The following is a 12,217-nucleotide window of genomic DNA, read 5'->3' as shown; positions in this document are numbered from 1 at the left end:
GCCTTATAGAGTGGTCTCCACCACAGTGTTCTCAGGCACACGGCTCCCCTCCTCACTCGTCGCTTTCTCTTCAAACACTCGGCGGAAGGCGACTTTCACGGAGCCTTGGAACCGGCGCTGCCGGCAGCTCCCCACCAGAAAGTAAATGACTGGATTGATGCTGCAGTTTAGCAACGCCAGCAGAAAAGATGTATTTTGAGGAAACAATTCGCGCGAACTTGGAAGGTTGAGGAAAACCTCTACGCTGAAAGGTATACCAAGGGCAAAGAAGAAAATCACGTTGAGAAGGACAGCAACATAGAGTTTCCCTGGGTGTCGTCTCTGTGAGCCACATCGGAGTTTGATGAACAGGGACAGGTTGGAAATCAACATCACTGATGACAAAATCATGGAAAATGCAATGGCTACACCTGCAAATACTGTCTCGTAGTTTTCAGCAAAGTTAAAGCTAAGACACATTGAGGAAACAAAAAATCCAGCGAGAGCCCAGATCACCCCACTCACAATGCCTGATAAGTGCTTTGGGCGCTGGCAGCAATACCAGATTGGGAAGAGGACAGAGATACAACGCTCCATGTTGATTGCTGTCAGGAGACCCAGGCTGCTAAGGTCAAAGAAGTGGCACAGAAATTCAACTACAAATACAAAATCCATGTAGAAAGAAATAAAATTATACAAATAACAAATTGCTGTAAAGCTCAAAATTGCCAATATGAGCAGAGAAAACAGGAGGAGCAGAGAGAAGTCAGCAACAGCTAGATTTAGGATGTAGACGGTGAAAGCGGTCTGCTTCATGTGGAAGCCCAGGAACCACATGACGATCCCATTCCCTGCAAGTCCACAGAGAGAAATCCCCATACAGACACCTGCAAAGACCATCAATCCGTAAGGTAGTGGGCATTTGTATTCAATATTTTCCACATAGTCCACATATGCAGAAGGCATGTAGTTGAGAGGGAGGTCTGTTGTGTTGGTCTCCTCCATGGTGAATGACCCTGCTCTGGGTGGCCGCCTTCTCCCTCTCCCACCACCTCCTAGGAAAGATGAGGAAGGAGAAGGAAATGAGGGGCATCAGCGTTCCCAGCGCTCACCATCTTTCCCCATGGCCCCACGCCAGGCCCAGGGTACACCAGGAAGGACCCCCTCCCCTGCCGTGCCCCGGACAGGCTCCAACCCCTTCAGCCCTGTCCCTGGGCAGGAGGCATCTCCCACCTTCCCGTCCCCAGCCTCCTACCTCCTGGTGCTCCTGGGAACAGTGCTGCTGCAGGAGCCCCAGCACACAGGGCATCCGCAAGGCCAGGCTTGCCAGGAGAAAGAGGGTGGTGATGGCTCCCGGGGCCACCCGCTCTGCTTTGGCCTCCTCCCTTGTGCCTGAGGAGCAGACCTTTGCCCAGAGATCACGTCCCGTGGTCAGGAGACTCCCCCCACAATCTCATCACATCAGTGACAGCTTCCCCTCACATGTCCCATGGATGGCGATCTTGTCAGTAGGAGTTGGCCACGTCACCCCCTTCCTCTCCCCCCCATTTTTTCACCAGGAGGTGCTGATCTGTTATGATCCTATTAAGAAAGGCACTCAGACTCCATAAAGTATCATTTTAAATGCGATTTACTACATCTAAAACAATGAAGAAGGAGAGGCTAGCACAGATAATCTTATGTCCAGGTCTTGCAGCATCAAACAGGCCTCTGATCAGGGCAGATCCTGTCCATGGAAAGGTTACCCCATTATGGTCATTTGAGCTATTATAGGGTTTTCTTTAAAAAGAAAACAACTCATTCTACTGTCAAACAAAAAGGATGTTCACATGAGAACTGTTGCAGCAGTCTTAGATAAAGGCAAGGACATGCAGGTGGTGTAATCGCCAGCACCCAGTGGGAGCTGCCTCCAGACTCCTCCCTTATCGTCAGCCCACCAGGTTTATCCCGTGGCCAAGGGAGATGCACAGCACGGCACAGTGCAGCATGGCACAGCACAGGCCTGGGACTACTCAGGTTGAGTGTTTTGTGGATCACTAACTCCATGATGTATAATGGTCTTCTGGTCAGGATCTCTACACCCCTGTCCTCCAGCTTCAGCTTGCCATGCTGGGGTCTCCTGGGTTTTGCTGCGCGAAGCTGGTGGTGGAAGACTTCCTCTAGCTCTTTTCTGTTCCTTCACTGTCCTTACAGCCTGCATTGCCAAGGGGACGGTGCGGAAGAGATTTGGCAGGGCAAGAGGAAGGCAGAAAGATGAGAATGAGCGAGATGAGCCAGAGACCATGAACAACAGGGATGAACCAGCAGAAACCCCTCGGAAGTCCCTGACAGTCCCATGGCTCCTTCTTCTTCCCATCATTCCTCCAGTGCAGAACCACTCCTGGTCATGCCTGTCCCTTCCTCTGCCCCCCAAGGCCTCATCATACACCCACTCCCTGTGCCTAGGATGCCAACAGAGTCCCCTCAACAGCAGCCAATGAGGCAGAGCACTGGCCTTGTCTCAACTTGTCATGAGAAATCCCCAGTATTCAGATACAGAACAGCACGAGGGCTTTGCCCACTGCCTCTAATCACATCCCTGACATGCATCTGTCTCCTCTGAGATTACATTTTGTGCAGTACATAGTGCTACAAATGTGTTTTTATCTACAAGTGGTTCCTGTTGCACAATCTCATCCTTTAGCATCACAGGGCCTGGCATTTTCATTGCTTATTTTCTCTCCCTCTTTCATGTGTTTTCGATCTTTTGAACACCTCTTCTTGGGAGTTATTACCTATGCTTGTCATCCCCAAGACTGATGTCCTCCAAAGATGTCCTTTGATTTCATGTGGTGAACACACGGTAATGAACAAGGTTGACAGGCTCTCCAGGGGGTCTAGCCTGGAGCTGTAGGAGTTGGGGCCAGAGAGAGACTTGAAACAAGGCTAGAGCATAGGCCCAAGGTCCATCCATGAGAGCAGAATGGAGACAGGTCTTCAGACAGGTACAACTCCTGCATTGCTCAGGCAAAGCCTGGTTGCTCAGGCCTAACCTTAACTGGAGCCCCTGGTCCCGTGGGCAGGGGATGAACGGGTGGGGTCAGGGCAAATAAGGCCTGCTGTTGCCTTCAGGACCCTTGAAGAGAGAATCAGAGTGCCTCACATGGACAGTTCAGTGTGCTACATTGTTCAGTCATGCTTCATGAGATTAAGTCCCTTTATTCCCCTTTCCCATAGTTTTGGGCCTATAAAAATCAGCTCATCATTGTCCTACAATGACAGCATGTGTTTTTCTTTCTTCACCTCCACTGTGAAAAACATTGCCCTTTACTTATTTCTTCTATGCCTTTGTAGCATCAAATTTCTCACAAGTATTATGTTCCATGCTTTGACAGATTAAAGCAAAGCCTCTATCTGATGGCGATGTCTCCCAGAAGAAAGTTGGGAGAAGTCTTTGAGCACCAGTTTACATGTTATTAGAGGCACTGAGCAAAGCCCTCATGCTGTTGCACATCTGCACATCAGTGATTTCCCACTGTTGAGGGTCCCTGGCTCGTCTCTCTCACTCTCACCTTTCTGCCATCCTCTGTCCCAGGGAATGATTTATGTACCCTCCTGTGTTGACAGACAGAGCTTTCCCCATGCAGTCAAGTGGTGCTGCTGGAAAGTAAGAGGAGAGCACGTTACTCTGCAAAACTGTCCCCAAAGCTTCCTGGTTTGGGACAATACACCCTTCACACACCTCCCACTTTCTACATGAACCATCCAGCCAGCATCGTCCCTTATTGGCACGGTGCTCCTCTCTCTTCCTTCACCTCCAAGCAGAAGATCTTGCTTGCCCTTGGCTCTGCAGGGATTGTCTGCTATGGTTTTGGGGCTATAGCTAAGTTACCTGCAGTATGTTCCAGGCTTTGCCACACATTATAGTGAAGCCTCTGTACGGGGGCAAAGTGCCCCCAGGGAGAGCAGGGGAAGTCTTGGACCACCAGGTACACACAGCGAAAGCCAGAAACCCCTCTCATGGTGGAACAAAGCTGGAGGATGGCAGGAGGAGAGGAAGGGGGTGATGTGGCCAACTCCTACTGACAAGATCGCCATCCATGGGACATGTGAGGGGAAGCTGTCACCAATGTGATGAGATTGTGAGGGGAGTCTCCTGACCACGGGACATGATCTCTGGGCAAAGGTCTGCTCCTCAGGCACAAGGGAGGAGGCCAAAGCAGAGTGGGGTGGCCACAGCAGACGTCACCAGAGCCTTTCTCCTGGCAAGCCTGGAAGCCTCGTGTGCTGGAGCTCCTGCAGCAGCACTGTTCCCAGGAGCACCAGGAGGTAGGAGGCCAGGGACAGGCAGGTGGGAGATGCTTCCTGCCCAGGAACAGGGCTGGAGGGGTTGGAGCCTGTCCTGGGCACAGCAGGGGAGGGGGTCCTTCCTGGTGTACCCTGGGCCTGGCGTGGGGCCATGGGGAAAGATGGTGAGCGCTGGGAACACTGATGCCCCTCATTTCCTTCTCCTTCCTCATCTCTCCTAGGAGGTGGTGGGAGAGGAAGAAGGCGGCCACCCAGAGCAGGGTCATTCACCGTGGAGGAGACCATCGCAGCAGACCTCCCTCTCAACTACATGACTTCTGGATATGCAGGCTCTCAGGCAGTTAAACAGTCTCAGTGCATAACACAAAATTATAGCATGTTGATAATTTCATGTGTCTGTATTGGTATTTGCCTGTGCAGACTTGTGGGGAATATGGTGGTCATGCAGTTCCTGGGCTTCCACATGAAGCAGAAAACCCTTCACTGTCTACGTCCTGAACCTGACCATCGCTGACTTCTCTCTGCTCCTGTTCCTTCTTGTTAAACTTATATGACACGTTATTTCAACAGTCTATTGTGCTTTCTCATTTCAGTATTGTTTGACCAATTATATCCTGATGGATCTGTTTCCGTTTTGATATTTTGCCAGCATGTATCTCCTGCCAGCAATGAGCATGGAGAGGTGCCTGTCTGTTTTGTTCCCAATCTGGTACCTGTGCCGCCGCCCAAAGCACTTGTCAGGCATCATGTGTGGGGTGCTCTGGGCTCTCGCAGGACTTCTCGTTTCTTTGGTTTTCCTTAGTTGTTATTTCCCTTTGAATATAAACTGTGTACAACTATTACGAGGTGTAAGCATTGTGAATTTTCTCGTTTTCTCTTTATTCCCGTTCCTTTCCAACCATTCCCTGTTCATCAAACTCTGATGTGGCTCACAAAGACGACACCCAGGAAAACTCAGTGTTGCTGTCCTGCTCATTGTGGTCTTCTTGTTCATCTTTGGGTTTCCTTTCAGTGTGGTGATTCTCCTTGATCCTATTCATTTAAACCTGGTTTATGTTCATATTTCTTACCTGCTGGCATCACTGAACAGCAGCATCAACCCATCCATTTACTTCCTGGTGGGGACCTGCTGGCAGCACCGGTTCCAGGGCTCTGCAAAAGTCACCCTCCAACAAGTGTTTGAAGAGAAAGAAACGAGTGAGGAGGGGAGCCATGTGCCTGGGGACACTGCAGTCGAGGCCACTCTACAAGACACTGCTGGTGAGGAGGCCTGGAGATGTGGAGCCTCGTAGACAGCCTGGGGGATGGAGGCATGGAGGCTCATAGCACAGACCCAGCACAGCACTGCTCAGCGGGGCTCAGTCCCTGTGCACAGGCTGTCTTCCCCATTGCAATGACCGTCATTGCTCTGGCCCCAGCAAATTAACTCTGGCTCCTTTGGCTCAGCAGATGAGTTTTGCAGTGTTTTGGGGGATCTCTTGCCTGGGGAAAGTCTGACACGTTAGGCCCTGGGGGAGCTCTGGCCATCTCTGCTGTCCAAGCAAGGCAGGGCTCTGCAAAAAGGACTGCAAAAATGGGCAAGCCAATGGGTCATGCAGGCATCTCACCGGCACCGCTGCACCCATGCTGAAGTGAAAGGCTGAGCAAGGAGTAGAGGCAATTGCTGCCGTGGGAAGCAGCTCCGTGGCTCGTCTGCGGGGCAGCGTGACGGCAGGGCTGGCCGTGCCTCTATGTCTGCTGCTGCCCCAATGGGAGGTGGACGGCGAGGACTCCTCAGACCCACTTGCTCCTGGAAAGCGAGCAGGATACCCTCATGAAGAGAGGCTAGCTGGCAACTCACCCCCACCAAAATCCCCCATCCCGGCCCAGCTGAACCCCTCTGCCTCCGCCGGGACTGCGCGGATTCCCCCGAGGAGGAGCGGGAGCCCCAGGCCCCGCCGCCCACCCAGCACCCCGGGCTCGGAGGGCTGCGAGGACACATCCAGCACGGGGCCAGCGGTGATTTCACAAGTATCTGCGGGGTTGATGCCTCTAGATGGCAGGAGAGGGGTACGGATCTCACGGAACATCCTTGCTCTTCTGTCTAAAGAGCCGGTCAGCAAAGTCGGCCCTGCACTCCCAGCTGATGGAAGGAGAAACAGACCAACATCAGGCAGGGCTGCAGAGCTGGGGAAGAAACAAGAGCATTCTCTTGTACTTGAAGTGGGAATTTGTCACACTCTTTAATTCCAGGGTTAAATCGTTCTGAGAAAAGTATGGGTTCGATAGTGCCGGGGTATTACAAGTGGCGTGTTCCCAGCACTCATGTTCATGCCAAGAACTTCACGCAAGGTGCTGCTTTCTGGCTGTGCTCCAGGGCAACGTGGCTTTTTGCAACGGACTACGGCTGGCTGACGAGGCATCGTATCCTGGAGGTTGTCACCTCTCTGCTGGCATCTCTCAGGGACCGGATAGCACAGCAAGCATCCCTGCAAGGGAGCAGGGAACCTGCTCCAGCCCTGCTCCTATCAGTCCCTACAGGAAAACCAAGAGAGGATTTTAAGACGTTTCACTTTTCAATATCTCCACAAAAGTTTTTTCCACAGGGACAAAAGAATCCCAAAGGAGGCTTCAGACTCTTTTGCCTTACTTCAGCCAAGGCTATGATAGTGCCTTGTCCTCCAGACTTGGAAGGGGAGATGAGGGGAGCTATGTCCCCAGAAAAGGCACCGGTTTTGGAAAGAAAATATTTCAAGTGAAGAGTGAGATAACACAGTGCAACTCAGGATGTCTGATGCCAAAGATCACCTCTCTGATGCCAGAGAGAAGCACAGTGGGCAAATGTCAGCTGCAGAGGCTGAGATGGGAACCTGCCCTGGCACAGCTCACCAAACACTCCCCAAACACGGCTCCAAGCCATGTCGTGAAGCAAGGCAGCGGATTACCAGATCAAACGGTCTTGGCAAGTCAGAGACACCAATTCCTGTATTCTCTTTGCTCGCAGCAAAGATTTCATAGTTACTCCACTGAACACACCTCTGAGTCCATGACCAGAAAGAGCCTGAAATATGAAAACGAACATACCCAGATGTATGGGCCACTTAATTTTATAGAAATGAGGAGCATCACACTGCTCATCTGTCTGTGTGGACTGGCGGGGAGTGGGGCCGTCCTTTGGTTCCCCAGCTTCAGCATTAAGAGGAAGCCCTTCACTGCCTTCATCCTGAACCTGGCCATCCTCAGGAGGAGATGAGCAGCTCCTCTGCACGGCTGTTTCAATGACTAACCATACGCTCCAAAGTCCTGATTGTACTGATCTTTTTCTAGTTACCTACCTAAGGCATCATCTTGTTACTACTCCTAAATTAAATTTCTTTTTTTGTTTCCAATACGGTAACTCTGACCCCAAAGTTTGTTGAATACACAGCAAGTGGGCTTCACTGCACGGCTTGTCGCTGGTGAACAGAGCAAGGCTGACTCAACTCTGTCGGAAAATGGCTCATTTCCTCTCATTCTAAAGCCTCTGTCTTGTCTACGAGGAGGACAGGTACCTCCAGAGCATGATGCACCTCATCCTAAGGTAGGTGTCTGCAATAGTTGGGACGAGCCATCTGTTGATGGTGCCAAGACCTCCTTGTTCGTTCTGGGAGGGACCTGGGCAGCAGACGACATCTGTCTGGGATGCTTGCACTTAGCAGAGATGTATCTCACTGTAAGAAGCCTCCAGCTGAGCCAAACCACAGCAGTGGAGCTGCCCACACGTGCTGAAAGCTTTCCTCAGGAACAGCTGAGCACACCAGGAGAGGACCTCCTTGTAGGGTGGAGGCCTGAGGCCGGCTGAGGCAGGTAGAGGTGGAAGGGCAGAGGAAAGACCAGAAGGAAAGGACCTCACAGCATCCCAGCAACTGGGAGGCTGCTGGGAAAAGCAAGGAGGAGGCACACAGCCTGACAGGGGAGATCATCCCATCTGCAGGTGGCAGGGATGCCTGTATTCACCCACCCATTTACCTGCCTCTTAACCCAGTGGGAAGTTGTCCATCCTCTTCCCACTGCCTTAAATCCAAGGGTAATTAACGTCCCACTGCTTTTAGAAAGAGAAGCAAGAGTATAACCCATGGGTGGTGAGTCATGCTTTGAAGAAACATGATGAGATTAAACATCTAAGAAGCATTTATTAATAGAGTTATTTTACAGAACAGGGCAGGAGTCTTCCATAGTTGAGAGGGGGTTTTTTTCTCCCTCTCTCCCATTTTCCTGTCTTTTGGAAAGTAAAAACTTTCCAAGTTACAACCTGTTGTCCAGGAAAGGGCTCCCATCATCTAGGGAGTGTCTCCCAAGGCAGGTGCAGAAGGACAACGATCCTCCCATGTGCTTTTCCTGCTTCCCAGGATCTCCCTTGCCCGCAGTGTCACCCAGGCCACCACCTATCTGAGCTTCTTGTTTTTACCAGAGAGTTTTATGGGTTTAGTTAGCATGGCTCTGTACCTGTACTGTGCCAAGTGATCGATTTTTATTCCAGCCTGTCTGGTGACATGTAGCTCTGAGCTGAGAGACAAGCCAAAGGGCAGAGGAACTTCTGTCACCATCCCAGGTCCCAGAGGCCACAGCATCAGTAGTTCCTGGGGTTGCTATTTCAGTCCGCCCTGCTGATGTCTTTTATCCCTCCGCTCTGCCCTCCCAGCTGCATCTTCCCAACCTTTCCCTTCTGCTCATACTAAAGTTAGTGCAGCCTGATGGGGAGTTGCACCAGGAAACAAAGCCAGCTCAAAAGCAATGGTTTGTTGGTGGCTTAGTTCACAGGCAAACAAGAGCTGGTGTATCCCCCAGCTCCTTGATAGCAAGGGCTGACAGACACGGAGGGGAGAGAGAAGTGAAGAAAGCGCTGCCACTACCCCTTTTACCCAGGGAGAGCCTGAGCCAGGCTACAGGGAGTCAGTCCTCATGGCCTCAACAGGGTCTTTTCCATAAGAAGTCCACTGTTTTCCCTCCCTCTCCCTGTATCCTCTTTCACATGGAAAATCCAATCTTTACAGAGTCTTCAGGCAGGGCTGTGCTTTTTGGGTGTTTTTCATTTTAACCCTACTCTTTGTGTTTTTCTAGATGAGGAACAGACACACCAGAAATGGGTACAGACCTCAGGTCCTGGTTGCGAAATGGCATGTGCTCAAGCTAACCATCCAGACAGCCTGGAGAGAAGTGGGAGGAACCACAACAGGCAGTTCCAGTCAAAAACCCTTGTGTGCAGATGACCCACGTGATGTGCGAACACAACTCAGTTTGCAGCAGAAGCAATGCATTTCGGGGAAAGCCTTCCAGGAGCGATCCCAAACACATGCCTCCTTGCCTGGTAACAAAGCTGAATGTGAAGTCTCCAAATATTCTTACACATATCAGCACCCGCTGGAGATGCACACACAAGGGTTTGCCCAGGAATTGTTCTGTCCTGCTGTGCCAAGCTTTCTTATCCACCCACACTCTGCTCTTAAGCAGACACACCAAAAAACCCGCTGGCAGGAGCTAAGAGCCTCCACGGCTCTGTTTTAATAGTGCACAGGGTACAGCAAGCTCACTTTTGAGACAGGGAAAGCTCAGACCTGTTGAATAGGACAGATTCAAAGCAAAGGTTTCAAAGCAGAAGGTTTCGATGGGTATTTCATCACGCTGTCCAGTGTCCACCCCAGGCAAGAGTTCCTGTGCCACCCAGCACGTTTTGTTGTGTTGCAGCTAATTCCATTCAGCTGCAGCCAGACCCACACCGAAGCCATCTTCCTTGTCTCGCCCTGGCTCACGGGACACCTCCATGCCTAGAGCATCTTCCCTCAGGGAGGGGCTGCAGAGGTTTAAACAGCTGTTTCCACTGTTTTCTCTCTGGGAGTTTCCCCTCTATTTTGGGGCTCTGTTGCGTCTTCAAAAGCCCTCTGGAAAGCAACCCTAACAGAGAGTGTGAACTTCTGTGCACAGCTCCCAGCCAAGAAGTAAATAACAGGGTTGATGCTGCTGTTCATACAGGCGAATGGGAGAGAGTTGTGAAAGACAAAAACAGAAAAATCAAACAGTCTTAGCAAGAGCCAGTAACCAAAGTCTGCAGTGAAGAAGGGGAAGAAGAAGACAGCTAGCAGGACCACAACACAGAGCTTCCTTGGGGGATATTGCCATGAACTGCACAAGACCTTGACAAGCAGCATTAGACCAGAAAAAATCAGGATAAGCACTGATAAGAAGTAGCTCGAGACGAAGACAATGAGCGCTGCAGGGCAGCAGTAGAGGGTCATGGTGAGCAGGAAGGAGAGGGCCCACAGCAGGGCACAGACGAGCACTGGCAAGTGCCGGGAGCGGTGGCAGGGACAGCAGGACGGGGAGAGGACAGACAGAGACATCATGGCACTGAAGGCTGTCAGGAGGTAGGTGCTGGCGGTGAAAGTGAAGACGATGGTGATGTTCAACACAGTTGTCACGTCCTGTGAGCCCTGCCTGTGACAAAGGGTCTCTGGGCCATAAAATATCACAAGGGCAATGGCGATGGAGAGGAGGAAGGTGAAGTCAGCGACGGCCAGGCTTAGGACATAGATGGTGATGGGATTCCTGCGGACATGGGAGCCGAGGAACCAGAGGACAGCCCCGTTCCCCAGCAGCCCACAGAGGCAGATGAGCAGCGTGGCAGGGACTTTGCTCAAGTGACCAGCTTCACAGTTGGTCCAGTTGTAGTCATCGTCCTCATGCCTCAGCAGCCTGTGATGCCAACTCCTGTTATATGCCGTCCCACCGGGCTGGCTCCAGCAAGCAGGGCTGGCGCTTTCCATGGCAGGGAACAACGTGATCATTATGAAACCTCCGCTGCTTCTCCTTCTTCCTCGCACAGCTGGAGGGACGAGATGAAACAGAGACATGTTAGCAACTCTGCTGTCCCCCACACTAGGCTTTTCAGATCTTTGCAGCCATGCCCTAGCTTCCATGTGGGGAAGCACAGAGAGAAATGAGGGACAGGAGAGATGGAAGACAGGATGTGGGGAGATGGGTATGACATGCCTGGCACAAGAGCTTGTACGGAAGAGGAGCAAAAGCTAGGGAGATGCCTCCTTCCTGGCTTTGGACAGGACAGACCTGGAGAAGGGAAATAATAAGATGAAAGGATTGTCCTTGGAGCTGTCAAAGAGCAAGTGGTTTTGGGGGTGGATCTGATATGGATTCTCAGGTTTCTAATATAGTTGATATTACTAAGCTGCTGGGTTCCTTCAGTGAGACACTCACTTCAGTATTCCCCTACCACCTTTTTCCAGAATATTTATAGGTCTTAATATCCTAGACACCACTATTCCCCAATCGGATTTGGTGCAAATTGACCAACAGGTCCAACACCAATGAGGGGAGGCACTGATTAGGCTGAAAAAAAAACCCACCCAGAAAAGTCTGACCTTCTTTCCTCTTGCAGCCTGAAGAACTTCACTAGAGCAGACGCGCTGCAGACTCACATCACCTCGCGCTTGCCAGCTGCCGCCCCCGCGATGGGATCTTCATGAGGTTTCCTGGAATTATCACTTGGAAAACTGGATCGAAGTCTGCCTTGGTGAGCCTGTGCAGCATCCAGCATGGGGTCTTTCTCAGGTCCTTTCACAAGCCACTTTTCTCAGTGTTAGCCAAGCAGGTCATGTTCTCAAGAGTTCTTGAAACAGGGAACTATTTCATTGCATTCGACAGTATCAGGGTTCTGGTTATAATCTATTCTTGGCTTTGTACAGGAAATGACTAACAAAAAAGAATCTCAGAAACTAGACCTATGGGAAAAGCAGATTATCTCTGTGTCAGGTTCCTCTTTCATTTCATTTTAAAGCAACCCCAATCCCAAAATATTTGTATCTTTGAACTGGCTGAATTTTTCTCCTATCGTTCCAGGGGTGTATCATTAGGACCCTGCGCTACACGCTTGGTGTTGCTCCAAAACTTCTCTTTCTGATTCAGATCTAGGTTTGCCACT

The 12,217-nt window shown here is 51.0% G+C and overlaps 2 protein-coding genes and 1 pseudogene across 4 annotated transcripts; 1 reads left to right on the top strand and 2 right to left on the bottom strand.

The window, feature by feature from the left end:
• Positions 1-3: 3 nt before the first annotated feature.
• LOC140652785 (mas-related G-protein coupled receptor member D-like) lies at positions 4-1,164 on the bottom strand. Its single transcript, XM_072864001.1, has one exon. The coding sequence runs from the start codon at positions 982-984 to the stop codon at positions 4-6; it is 981 nt and encodes a 326-aa protein (XP_072720102.1). The 5' UTR covers positions 985-1,164.
• Positions 1,165-4,642: 3,478 nt separating this feature from the next.
• LOC140652784 (mas-related G-protein coupled receptor member H-like) lies at positions 4,643-5,558 on the top strand (annotated as a pseudogene).
• Positions 5,559-9,753: 4,195 nt separating this feature from the next.
• LOC140652965 (proto-oncogene Mas-like) lies at positions 9,754-11,966 on the bottom strand. 3 transcript variants are annotated; one of them, XM_072864456.1, is made up of 2 exons: positions 11,643-11,966; positions 9,754-11,104 (listed from the first exon to the last, which is right to left on the bottom strand). In XM_072864456.1, the coding sequence occupies exon 2, from the start codon at positions 11,064-11,066 to the stop codon at positions 10,086-10,088; it is 981 nt and encodes a 326-aa protein (XP_072720557.1). In that variant the 5' UTR covers positions 11,067-11,104; positions 11,643-11,966; the 3' UTR covers positions 9,754-10,085. The 3 variants fall into 3 exon arrangements, with proteins under 3 accessions (XP_072720557.1, XP_072720556.1, XP_072720558.1); XM_072864455.1 differs by having other exon boundaries at positions 11,658-11,966; XM_072864457.1 differs by lacking the exon at positions 11,643-11,966 and adding an exon at positions 11,272-11,342.
• Between the last annotated feature and the right edge of the window lie 251 nt (positions 11,967-12,217).

Source organism: Ciconia boyciana, chromosome 6 (assembly GCF_034638445.1).
Source record: "Ciconia boyciana chromosome 6, ASM3463844v1, whole genome shotgun sequence".
In the NCBI taxonomy this organism is placed as follows: domain Eukaryota; kingdom Metazoa; phylum Chordata; class Aves; order Ciconiiformes; family Ciconiidae; genus Ciconia; species Ciconia boyciana.
This window is presented reverse-complemented; position numbering and strand designations above follow the sequence as displayed.

Coding starts and splice junctions, on each gene's coding strand:
- LOC140652785 (XM_072864001.1), bottom strand. CDS start 984: ATGGAGGAGACCAACACAACAGACCTCCCTCTCAACTACATGCCTTCT.
- LOC140652965 (XM_072864456.1), bottom strand. CDS start 11,066: ATGATCACGTTGTTCCCTGCCATGGAAAGCGCCAGCCCTGCTTGCTGG.